This window comes from Oncorhynchus tshawytscha, linkage group LG11 (genome assembly GCF_018296145.1).
Source record: "Oncorhynchus tshawytscha isolate Ot180627B linkage group LG11, Otsh_v2.0, whole genome shotgun sequence".
Lineage (NCBI taxonomy): Eukaryota > Metazoa > Chordata > Actinopteri > Salmoniformes > Salmonidae > Oncorhynchus > Oncorhynchus tshawytscha.
This window is the reverse complement of record NC_056439.1, coordinates 8,335,481-8,348,392: the sequence shown is the minus strand read 5'-3', so window position 1 is coordinate 8,348,392 and position 12,912 is coordinate 8,335,481. Positions and strand designations below refer to the sequence as shown.

Sequence of the window (12,912 nt, the reverse complement as noted above, 5' to 3'; positions counted from 1 at the left end):
CTTTCTCTTTCTGTGTCTCTCTTTGTAACTCCCTCTTTCTGTGTCTCTCTCTTTAACTTTCTCTCTCTCTCTCCACCCCCTCTACTCCCCCATCATACTTATACCTATGCTTACCTCTCTTCTATTCTCTCCCTTCTCTCTCTTTCTGTGGAAAATAGCCTGCTCTGCAGCTGCCCACTGTGATAAACCTCTCTTAGAAACATCAAAATGATAACAAGATCTATAGCGTCAAATCTAAATAATCACCATGTATAAATAAATTAAAAATCCTGCTGCCCTCTCTCACACCGAGTGAATCAGAGTGCAAGGCGGAACATCTCACATGAGAGGCATAGTGGTGAGCGCCGTAGCCAGCTCGCGTGTTGCCAGTCGGTGAACTACTGTCCTCGCTCTCTCTCTCTCCTCGGAGAAAAGGAGTAGGCGGATGAGAAAGAAGTGCGATTTCTCGACTCAGACTGACGTTCTGAATGTTGCAGATAGAAATATATTGAACAGAGCCGAGATTTTTTCCCTCTTCTCTCTGACCGACAATTCCATCTGTTCTACACTGTGTATTTCTCTCTTAACGTTTGGTAATCCTCCCCAAACTCTCCAGAGGTTGCTGTAGCGTCTCTGGCTATGTAAATGCCTTCCAAACGCAGGTGGACGTTTTTATTTTGTCTGAGCACGTAGGCCCTTAGTCTTTCTGCAGGTGGTCCATTTTGACTTGTGTATTGATGAGTGGGGAAGGTTCAGGATTAGGAGAATGGAAGAGCATAAGCTCCCTCTACAGTGGGGAAGTGGAGCTGCATACAGCAAAATGAATGGCAAAGATGGAGTACTTCCAACACGTGTCTTGTTTGTTTTTCTGCTGTACCCTGTATGTCATTTGGTTAGCCTTCTGAGCGCTCTTGGACGATAAGTGATTTGGAGATACTAGAGTATAATAAACAAGCAAACTAACACGCAACTGACGCAGTGATAGTCCATCATAGGTCGAGCACAGTTCTGTTATTACCCGTTATTACCCGTGTAGGGGTGATATGGGGGATCGCTGAGTGATAGTCTGCTTTAACATGGTTGCCGAAATGGTGGCAGTTATTTGGGCTTATACGTTGTCAGAAATAGTACTTTTTGTTGACTTGTTGAATGAAAGCAGTAAAATAAGTGAATCGTGTCAAAGTTTTGGGGACATTTTATAAATAGGCCTAAGTCCTAGTATGAGTTTTTGATAATTAATATGCAAGCTTTAGTTGGGTCACCTCTCTCTCTCTCTCGCTCTCGCTCTCGCTCTCTCTCGCAACAGACACAACGTGTGACTTATCCCTCTCTCCTCTCCCTTTTCTCCCTCTAGGTGGCTGACAACGGCAAGCCCCAGCTCCTCTCCATGGCATACATCAGCATCCGGGTCATCGACGAGAGTGTCTACCCGCCCGCCGTCTTCCCGCTGGACATCTACATTTCTGTCGCCGGCGAGGAGTACCCCGGCGGCGTGCTCGGCAAAATCCACGCCACCGACCAGGACATTTACGACACGCTAACTTACAGTCTCGCACCTCCATCATCCCAGGATAACGCCGAAGACGCTCTGTTCACCGTCTCCGCCGCGGACGGGAAAGTCATCGCCCAGCGCCCGCTCGACGTGGGCCACTACCCGCTCAACATCACCGTCACGGACGGGCGCTTTTCGGCGACGGCCGACGTGAACGTGCACGTGCGCCAAGTGACTCGGCAGGCGCTGGACAACTCCATCGCCGTGCGTTTCGCCGGCATCGCGCCCGAGGAGTTCGTCGGGGACTACTGGCGCACGTTCCAGCGGGCGTTGAGGAATGTAGCGGGGGTGAGACGCAGCGAGGCCCAGCTGGTTAGTCTGCAGCCGTCCGAGCAGGGGACAGGAGACCTGGATGTTCTACTGGTTCTGGAGAAGTCCGGGAGTCCCTACCAACCACAGGAGGTAAGAACCATGACCACGGCTCAGAGTAGGAGTGCTGATCTCGGATCAGGTCCTCCCCCTGTCCATATCATCCTATCAATTGTGATCTGAAAGGCAAGACTGATTCTGGATCAGCACTTACTTTGTTTACTAGCCAATGAGGTTATGATACCGATAATAATACCAATAGCATATGTAATAATTTAACGCAATATACCATAGAACCATAGAAATTGACCGAATGTATTTACAGTTGTGAAATAGAATCAAAACTCTAGGATTCATCATGAAGAATAGTCAAGTGCCGAATTCGCTGCAATATGCCACATGTCCGTTTAAGGACTTCCAGGTTGATCTTTCAGTCTTTTTAACGTCTTCACCGTTGCTCCTCCAGGTGGTCTTCCGCAAGCTCAACTCGTCTGCGGCGGTCATCGAGGAAATGACGGGCGTGCGCCTCGTGCGCGTGGTCAAGAAGCTGTGCGCCGGCCTGGACTGCCCGCTGCGCTTCTGCGACGAGGTTATCAGCCTGGACAGGACCGCCATGTCCACCTATAGCACGGCCCGTCTCAGCTTCGTCACGCCACGACACCAGCGCACGGCTACCTGTCAGTGTGAAGGTACTGACAGGCACACACTGAGACGTATATGGGCCTACACACACACACACACACACACATAGGCATAGATGTGCATAAATAGACACACACACACACACCTTTACACCTCCCACCCCATCACACACACATAGACCTAAACCACCACACACACACACCCCTCACCCCCTGACCCCCTGAACCCATTCTGGCTTCATCATGCACTTAACCCGTGTATGTTGTTGTTCCAGGTGGCAAATGTCCCACGGTGAACAAGCTGTGTGATGCCAACCCCTGCCCAGAAGGCATGGAGTGTGTGGCAGACCGGAAGGAGGCCAAGTATAGCTGTGTGTGTACAGATGGTGCCAAGCAGGGCAAGTGCTCCGGTAAGAGCAGACACACCTCTCATCCTATCTGACTCTCTCTCCCCCTCTCTCCATATCTCTCTCTCTTACTACCCCTCTCTCCCTCTCGCTCACTGATATGAAGCTGTCAAATGAGTATATATGATCCTACTGTTTGTTTTGTCTCTGTATTCACTGTCTAGTTATCAGTCTCTCCCTCTTCTTATCTCTCCCCCCCATACTTATCTTTGCCCCCCCTCCCCAGACGGCCAGTCCCTGACGTTCAGCGGGACGGGCTATGTCAAGTACCGTCTGATGGAGAATGAGAACAAGGAGGAGATGAAGCTGTCCCTCAGGCTGAGGACCTTCTCCAGCCACGCCACCGTCATGTACGCCAAGGGCACCGACTACAGCATCCTGGAGGTGGGTCAAAGGTCAAACACGGTGTGCGCGTGCCCATGTGAGAAGACGCCGGATTCTAGCTACTAGCCACAGACTATAAGAACATAAATCTCCTTCCCACACCATTTCAAGTCCACCGTAGTATTTTTCCCAGCTTGGGCATGAAATCACAGTAAACAAACCACTTTCTTGTCTGTGCTGTGGGTACTGTCCTATTTATTCTGAGTCTGCTGCTCCAGCTCCCAGTCCCATGCCCAATCCCCGTATTAGCCCATGTTATCCTGTGTAGGCAACGGCCTGATAATCGCTAGCTGCCAGGACCTCCCCTTGGGGGGGCCACCATGCTGTGTGCTGGTTGTCTTTTATGATCCTCGCGTGAAAGGGCTCTGGGAATGCGGTGGTGGGACTGCATGTCGAACAACACACACAGCCGTGCTATTTTCAGGGAATGCTGAGAGGGAAGCGGAAAGCACTTTCTCACACATTCCTCACCGGTGTACGGTCTAGGTGCCAGAGGATCAGCTAGCTATTCACTACGTAGTGCACTACTTTTGAGCAGGGCCCATAGGGCTCTGGTCAAAAGTAGTGCACTATAGAAGAAATAGGGTGCCATTTGGGACACTAGTGCTCCAAGGGATTTAGCTTACTGGTTTGAATATTACATGATATCACAAGACAATGTGATACGGTAAGATACATTATATACACAAAAGTATGTGGACAGCCCTTCAAATTAGTGGATTCGACTAATTTCAATCACACACGTTGCTGGTGTATAAGGTGTATAAAATCGAGCACACCGTCATGCAATCTCCATAGACAAACATTGGCAGTAGAATGGCCTTACTGAAGAGCTCAGTGACTATCAGCTTGGCACCGTCATAGGATGCCACCATCCCAACAGGTCAGTTCGTCAAATGTCTGCCCTGCTAGAACATTTATTTGTACCGCTCTGGTTACATTTGTAACCAGTTAAGAACATCCCTTAGCAGTGGTATATTGGCCATATACCACACCCCCGCCCGTTCCTTATGGGTTAATTATCTGGACTAGCGGTTCTATCTGGACGGGGCCTAACTCCTCTCTCTCCCTTTCTCCTTCCGTCAGATTGTGAATGGCCGCCTGCAGTACAAGTTTGACTGTGGCAGTGGCCCTGGAATCGTCTCTGTACACAGCACCCAGGTCAACGACGGCGACTGGCACGCGGTCACCCTCGAGGTGGATGGCAACTACGCCAAGCTGGTCTTGGACCGCGTGCACGCCGCCTCGGGCACAGCGCCGGGTACTCTGCGCACACTCAACCTGGACAACAGTGTCTACTTCGGCGGGCATGTGCGCCAGCACCCCTCTTCTACAGCTGGGCGCCACGGTCGCAGTTTGCCCCTCACCAATGGGCTCCGAGGCTGCGTGGAAGCCATCGTGCTCAACGGCCAAGAGCTGCCGCTCAACACCAAGGCGCGTGGCGCCCACGCCGTGCTGGAGGACGCGGTGGACGTGGCACCCGGGTGCGTGCTGGCGCCCGCCACCGAGGGCTGCTCCAGCAACCCCTGTACCAACGGGGGCAGCTGCTCCTCACTGGCCAACGGAGGTACGAAGCTCCCGTTGTGGTTTTTGTCGCCTGGTGTCGTGTCTACTCGAGTTGCGTAGTTATGCTCCTCAACCTAGTCTGCTTATAATGCCCAACGTTTTGATTATCTGAAGATGATTACTGTGTCATCCGAATGTGCGTTTCTGAGCCCAAAGTTAAAGTATACAGCTGTAATCCTCATTCCTCAATCCAAACCTGTTTCCCCCACGGCCCTGTGAACACCAAATTACAATGGCATGTCCAACCTTTCTCTTATGCTTTCTCTGCTGTTTCACCAGGTTACTTCTGTAAGTGCAAGGCTTCGTTCATGGGTACTCATTGTGAGATTGGCATCAGCCCATGTGCCTCCAACCCCTGCCTGTACGGGGGAACCTGCGTGCCACGCGGCGACGACCTCTACTGCCAGTGCAGAGGGCAGTACTCGGGACAACGGTATGAATCTGTCTCTTTCGCATAGATATGATGCTTTTATGAACATAGTGTACTGCTTAAGGGTGAAAATGGAATTGTAGATTTGGGAGCTCAGACTAACCATTTGTCCTGGCTTTTGCTGACAGATATAAGGATTTATTACTTGTTATAAGCGTGGTATTAAAAAGTATGCCCTCTTACCAATTTCAATGTTTGGATGACATTTTCCAAAAAAAAAAAAATCTGTTTTGGCATGTGTTGTATAAATATTTTGACAGAGTAAACAATCTCATCTTATCTGCGTTTTTGTTGTTGCTCCTATCCAGGGCCTATTCTCCATAACATCTGTTAGCACTCCTCCATTCGCTTAATCTGAAATGAAAATCGAGCCTGAGCCTCGTGTTGATAACAAAAAAACGGAAGCGTTGCACTGTAGGAAATGGCATTGAGCATATCCGCAGAGCTGGAATTGCATGCACGCGTCTCGATAATTCTCTGAGATACTCGGATGCCGCATTGGATCAGTGACTGTCAGGAAGTAATACGGTTATTTCGCATTACTCTTTGGTCTAGGCTGCTGGATTGAATAGGTATCTTTTCGCTACAGGTGCCAGGTGGGGCCGTACTGCACAGACAACCCCTGTAAAAACAGTGGGAAGTGCATTGACAGCCTGGATGGTCCTGTGTGTGAGTGTGAACAGGGATTCCAGGGTGACAGGTATGTGTGCAAAAAGGGCGGCCGTCTTACTTCTCAAAGCCACCGTTTTTCCCGTAGTCCATTTGCCAAACGACTATCTTTTACTGTCAACGTGTTGCTGTCTCTTGATCCTCCCTGTCCTTTCGTCGCGGTGCAGGTGCCTCGGTGATGTGGACGAGTGCCTGAAGAACCCGTGCTCCAACGGCGGCCAATGCCAGAACACCTACGGCTCGTACACCTGCAACTGCTCCCTGGGCTACATCGGGTGGCTATGCGAACTCCGCTCCGAGGTCCGCAACGAGTTCATCTCCACCTCCTGGAACATCGGCCTTGAGGAAGTCATCGGTATTGTGGTCTTTGTGGCCGCCATTTTCCTCCTGGTCGTCCTCTTCGTGGTCATCCGCAAGAGGGCGTGCCGAAGAAAGTCCAAGTCTGACGACAACAAGCGCAGCCCGGGAGGCCTAGGAGCGCCGCACCCCTTCCTCCAGGGGCCCTACTTTGACGCAAAGCTCTGTAAGAACATTTACTCTGACATTCCGCCGCAGGTGCCTGTTCGGCCCAGCTCGTACACACCCAGCATCCCCAGCGATTCGCGCAACAACCTGGACCGCAACTCGTTTGAGGGCTCGGCCATCCCCGAGCACCCCGAGTTCAGCACGTTCAACCCGGACACAATGCACGGACACCGCAAGACGGTTGCCGTGTGCAGCGTGGCGCCCAACCTGCCTCCGCCGCCGCCCTCCAACTCGGTCTCAGACAGCGACTCCATCCAGAAGCCCAGCTGGGACTACGAGTACGACGGTAAAGCTCCTTTACACCAGTCCATATCTTTATTGTTGATTCATATTTGTAGATTCCCTATTATAGATTGTTTTAGGCTCATTGGTGGGAATTACCTTCACATCATTCACGGTGTGTCCAATGGGGTTGGGCCGATTTATATGATTAAATCGACTATCGTGATATTTGATATTGACGATAAGTCGGGAAATACAAGAGTTATACTCTTTTTGAACTTTACAAATCAAAACTGTGCAGTTTTATCAGTTAGACTGAATGAATATGTCGAAATGAATTAACATATTATTTTTTCACCATACTAAGATTGTCATTAAATAATTTGACAATATTATAAATATGGACATCAATTGTACAGTCTGGAATGATCTATCTAGTCATTAAAGGGGCAAATATCTCTCAACCCTCGTATCCAATACTAAAGCCAAAGTACAAAAACCCCTCGAACTTGATCACAGTAGAAATGTAGCAAATCCCTGCGTGTCATCTCTTCCCGGACATACTACTTCACCCACCTACATCTCTGTGTGTCTGTGCTTCTGTACTCCAGCTAAGGTAGTAGACTTGGATCACTGTTTGACCAAGAAGCCAGTGGAGGACAGTGCCTGTCACTACAACACCAGGGGCAGTATGTCTGAGGTCCAGTCCCTCAGCTCCTTCCAGTCCGAGTCCTGTGACGATAACGGTATGCATCTGAACAGAAATGGTCAACCTCTTTTCATTGATAAATGTCCTAATGTATTGACTAGATTGATTTATACCCAGAGTGAACCAAGTTTGGTCGTCTACAAACCCATATTTGTTCTTAATGTAGATCTAAATATGTTCTTTTACTTTGGTTCTATAATTCTGAATTCCCGAAGTAGTACATCAGACTCTTGCATGTTTGCAGTAGAAAGCACACGTGGGGATGCTTGTGGAAAACTCTTCTGGTTCTTGTTTGACTGCAGTTCTTTGTAGAGTGGCCCCTTGGCCGTACTTGACTTGTGAACATGCTACATGCTAATCATCGCTCTTTGCATGCCGTGATTGGCTGCGGCGGTGGCTCTGTGGGGTCATGTGTTCTTCTCTCTCCCTTTTTGCTGCGGGGCTTCAGTTCCCATTTGGATCAAATCGGTCCACAGACCCAGAACACGGTTTTAACTAGGGGTCAGCTTGTAAGTCCTCAATCACCTCGGTACAGAAGGAAGCGATCAAAGAGAAAAAAAAAACATTTTGCAAGATTCTCCAGGAATAAAAAGGCCTTTCTGTTGTCGGTCTCTTTTTTTTTTCTCTCTCTCGCCCTCTACTCAGCCCGAGCCGCAAAACAGGCGTGCTTGTACAGGCTTCCCCACTGAAGTGGCAAGAGGGAAAATTAGCATTAGCCAAGGAAGTTTGCAAATTAGCATCATAACATGATTTTAAGTTATTTTCTCTTATTTTACTTGTATGTCCCTTTTTTTTGTCTCTCTTTTCGCATGTGTTTCTTTTAAAACAAAATCTAGCCACGGATGGATGTTTGAAGAAGACAGCGAGGAGAATTAAGCAAGGGTATAAAGTACATATGATGGTTCTTCTCCCATATCTGCCCTCATTTCACATTGGGTTGTGGGGAATGTGTTTGCCATCAATCACCACAACCTTCATCTGTACTTATCCTTATAACCTGACTGTGAAAACCTGCTGGATTTCTGATACATCGATCTAATGTATTTATCATAGATATCTTTACAGTATATCTATACAGAAAATATTTCTACTTCTTTGTGAAGTATTATTTAGTTGTTTTTTTAGACTGTATTTGGACAAACATATAGTCTTAGCTATTTTAGGGCTGGAAAGGCGTTTTTATCCTTGAGAATTTCTCTGATCCTTCCTTCCATACTATCAATGGCACCCCTAGCATCTCCGTATGTTGTTGCTGTGTGTTCTCTTGCACAAAGATCAAACTCCCCTCTCCACCGTGTCCCGTTCCACCTCTGTGTTGTGACCAACCATTGAAACCCAAACATCCAATGTAGACATCCTTCAACATCATGCAGTCAGTCTTACCCTCCCGTCTTCGTCCCTCCCCCCCACCAACCAAAAACTACATACGTTTCAGAGCAACACAGGGGGGAAAAATGTTTTTGTAGGGAAACGTTTCCCGACGCAAAAGTGCTCTTCCATTTTTGTTTGGTTTCTTTTTCCAAATCATTTGTACTAATGTAAAAATATTCCTCATCTGCTCCTTTCTCTTACCTTTCACAAGCCTCCATAGTGACGGTTATCCACCTTGTCAACTCTGTTATTGACTCGGTGGAAGGAGAAGGTACTTTTTTACTACTATCACCTCAATACTTGTTAGTCGTCTGTGGTGTTTCTGTGTGGTTGCGTTCCGTAGTTTCCAGACCTGGGTTTAAATATTATTTGAAATCTTTCAAGTACTTTAAGTGTTTGCTTCCACCTGCCTGGAGTAGTAGCAGGTGGGCGGAGTTTGCACTTTAAAAACACATTTCTATTGGTTCCATTGCAACAGGCAAGCACAGTTTAAAATGATTTTGATTACTATTTTAACCCAGGTCTGGTAGTTTCATGCTCCGTCCTCAGTGTCAGGATGATGAGTTAGGCCTCGGAGACGCCATTTCCTTATCCAATGATATGCCCCATCTCATTGACATCCAAATTGTTGTAATTTGAATCGCGCTGCCTAATTTGAGTCTCAAAATTGAAATGTCTCACACAATTGGCCAATTAACAGAGCAGCAAAAATATCATTTGGAAGGGGCTAGGTTAATTTCCCTCGCCCCTCAATTGACCGTTTAAGAAAATGGCACTACTGTTGTTTGTATTGTAAGAGTGTGTCTTTACTCAAGAGCCGTAGGTGTTTTTTTTTTCATGTTTCATTCTTGTTCTGGGCTTCTCTCTCTCGGGTTCTTAACTTGACTTGTTTTCCCTCTCTCCCGTCTCGCCTCGTCTAAAGAGTCTTTTTTGGCTCATGATCTCAAGAACCCAAGAGGTGACTGTTTTGTCATTTTTTTGCCTGAAGCCCAGTGGTGTTCCCCCCCCCCCCTTAATGTCAACCAACAAAACAATCCTTTGCATGACGTAGATGCTGTGAGGAAATAAGACTGGAAATGTGTAAGCATTATTTGGTCGAAACAATATTATATCGATAGTTATAAACTACACATGGAAACTAATTTTGTCACAGTACTTCAATTCAAATCCCTCACATAGACCCTAAAATGTGTTTTGTGTCCCCGCTTTCCCCCAGTAACTATAACAGTCCCACGTTGAATGAAGTTAGATTCCTTTGATGTCTAACACAACAACAAAAAAATCGAGCCAATTTTAAAGCAAATGTTTGAAACGTTGCTTTGAAAATCACTAATCGCATTCACCCCCATAAACCGCATAAACCACTCCGTAAATGTAGTAAAAGTGTCTGTTTCAAGTGTATTACATCTTAATCAGGATTTGTTTATACTATGTGTGTGTACGTGTATTTGCAAAGAATGTGTGTGCATTTTAAACTGTTTTGGGATTTTTGTGTTTATTTTTTAACACATCCAACTGAATGTGTTGGTGTGTCATGAAAATTGCATGGTGTGGGTTTTTAACACTAACATGCTGCTGGTGTGTGTGTATGTGCTTTGAGGCGTAAGGTGGTGGGACCTGTGGTGTCTAATTCTTTGCATCCTGTCCAACAGGCTATCACTGGGACACCTCTGATTGGATGCCAAGTGTTCAACTTCCTGGAATACAGGAGTTCCCGCAGTATGAGGTCGTGGAGTCCCCGGCCCCCCTGTACAGTGACCCAAACGCCATCGATACTGACTACTACCCCGGCGGCTACGACATCGAGAGCGACTTCCCGCTGCCGCTAGAGGACTTCCCTGCCCACGAGGACCTGCCCCTGCCGCCGCTACCCGAGTATGGCGACCGCTACACCACCCTGGAACCACCCCGGAGGGACCTGGCGCCTCCTGGCAGCCCAGGTTCGAGTTCGGCCTTGGGGGTGCGCCACCGCCCACCACTGCCCCAGCTCTATAGCCTTAACCAGTACCTACCGCACCACCACTACCCCAGCGACGCTGAGGGCAGCCTGGGCCGGGGCAGCTCCACGGCCGCCACCAACTCCACCCCGACGTCCACCATGGGCGGCGCCAGCAGCTACCGGGGCGGCTACCCCATGGGGTACGGACGGGGGGACTTTGAGGCGCCGGCGCTGGACAACATGTCCATGTCCCTGTACACATCCACGGCCTCCTGCTCGGACATGTCGGCGTGCTGCGAGGAGTCAGAGGTCATGATGAGCGACTATGAGAGCGGTGACGAGGGACACTTTGAGCGGCTGGCCATCCCCGCACTGGACTCCCAACAGCACACTGAAGTCTGACACTGGATCCAAACAAAAGTGCCTGAACCCCCACCCCTCCATCTCTACCTTATGTTAACCCCCTCTACCCGTGTACACACTACAACTACACACAACACAAAGAGACACTACACTGACACAGACACACTTATACATACAGTGCCTTGCAAAAGTATTCACTCCCCCCCTTGGCGTTTTTTCCTATTTTGTTGCATTACAACCTGAAATTGTAATAGATTTTTATTTGTATTTCATGTGATGGACATACACAAAATTGGTGAAGTGAAATGAAAGCAATTACTTGTTTAAAAAAATAAAAAAAAGACAACCGGAAAAGTGGTGCGTGCATATGTATTCACCCCCTAAATAAGCTCTGGTGCAACCAATTACCATCAGAAGTCACAAAATTAATGAAATAAAGTCCACCTGTGTGAAAGGTGTCATGTGATCTGTCACATGAGCTCAGTATATATATATATATACACACCTGTTCTTGAAAGGCCCCAGAGTCTGCAACACCATTAAGCAATGGGAACCACCAAGCAAGCGGCACCATGAAGACCAAGGAGCTCTCCAAACAGGTCATGGAGTGGAGAAGTACAGATCAGGGTTGGGTTATAAAAAAATATCCAAAACCTTGTACATCCTACAGAGCACCATTTAAAACCATTAATAAAACAATGAAAGAATATGGCACCACAACAAACCTGCCAAGAGAGGGTTGCCCACCAAACCTCACAGACCAGGCAAGGAGGGCATTAACCAGAGAGGCAACAAATAGAACAAAGATAACCCTGAAGGAGCTGCAATCAAATGATACAAAGCACCAACATCTATTTTAATTCCAGGTTGTAAGGCAACAAAATAGGAAAAATGCAAAGGGGGGTGAATACTTTCATAAGACACTGTACACACAGAGAGCAATGAATTTGTTCACCTAAACAGGAGTAATCGGGACTGGTCTTACTCTGAAGGCTGCTTGGCTGGGCGGCAGTGTCTTCAAGGAGATATCATTTAGCACTGGACCCCGTAGCCTCCTCTATCTACTCAGTCCAAATCCTGCAGTACTGGAAAAATACCCGTGTTTGAGTTGGCTGTGCCATTGCTTTAAGTAAATGTCAATTATGCACAAGAAATGTCTGATGGAAAAGTACATTGATGTACAACTACAAAGGAAAAAAGAAAACCATTGACACCATTAACAATTATGATAAATAAAACACCGAATGATATCTGTATTTGTAGAGGTAAAACAGTGCAAACGGATTTTTGATACAAATCCTCGTTCATTTTCAATGTAAATTTAAATGTACAGTTTTGATTTCAAGGTTTACTAGGTTTTGTAGATATTTCATGCTTTTGTTTTCCCCCCCCAAAAAAACACAAGTTAAATGGTGTGTTACATTATCAGCCTTACTGTTCCTTCATTCACAAGAAGAAAAAAACGAAACTTGTTTAACAAAAGAGAAGAGCTCTGCTTTTCCAAAACACAATGTATCCGTTGAAAGTTGATCGTCTCCTGCTCATTTCAGAAAGGGTCTTTCGATGAGCGACTGCATATTCTTGTGTTGTTCAAATTTTTATTTGTTTGTTTGTACATGGTGACTTTGGAACCTCTTTATTTTTCCACCACGAAAATGGGACCCAATATATTTATAGTGCAAAGTTATCCATAGACACTTGACTTTTTCAGATGTCTATGTGGGTGTGAGCAGTGCTATGGTCTTGTTAAGGTTTTTATTGAATACTGCCATTAGCTCACGCTTTCCTACTGGCAATAAATTATTCATAAAAAAAACATTTGGGTGCCTCGTGTCTTTTATTTGTT

At 47.1% G+C, this 12,912-nt stretch overlaps 1 protein-coding gene across 9 annotated transcripts in view; it reads left to right on the top strand.

The window, feature by feature from the left end:
- The window catches only part of LOC112262406 (protocadherin Fat 1-like), a 109,093-nt gene extending 97,968 nt beyond the window's left edge, over nucleotides 1-11,125 (top strand). For 3 of the 9 annotated variants that reach the window (XM_042329747.1, XM_042329750.1, XM_042329746.1), the window contains 12 exons: nucleotides 1,334-1,933; nucleotides 2,307-2,529; nucleotides 2,757-2,891; nucleotides 3,115-3,272; nucleotides 4,359-4,839; nucleotides 5,118-5,271; nucleotides 5,858-5,968; nucleotides 6,105-6,748; nucleotides 7,296-7,430; nucleotides 8,976-9,035; nucleotides 9,687-9,722; nucleotides 10,417-11,125. In XM_042329747.1, coding sequence (XP_042185681.1) covers nucleotides 1,334-1,933; nucleotides 2,307-2,529; nucleotides 2,757-2,891; nucleotides 3,115-3,272; nucleotides 4,359-4,839; nucleotides 5,118-5,271; nucleotides 5,858-5,968; nucleotides 6,105-6,748; nucleotides 7,296-7,430; nucleotides 8,976-9,035; nucleotides 9,687-9,722; nucleotides 10,417-11,105 — 3,426 coding nt within the window. In that variant the 3' untranslated portion in view covers nucleotides 11,106-11,125. The other 6 variants (XM_042329752.1, XM_042329751.1, XR_006084524.1 and 3 more) reach the window with 5 other exon arrangements.
- The last annotated feature ends 1,787 nt before the right edge of the window (nucleotides 11,126-12,912 follow it).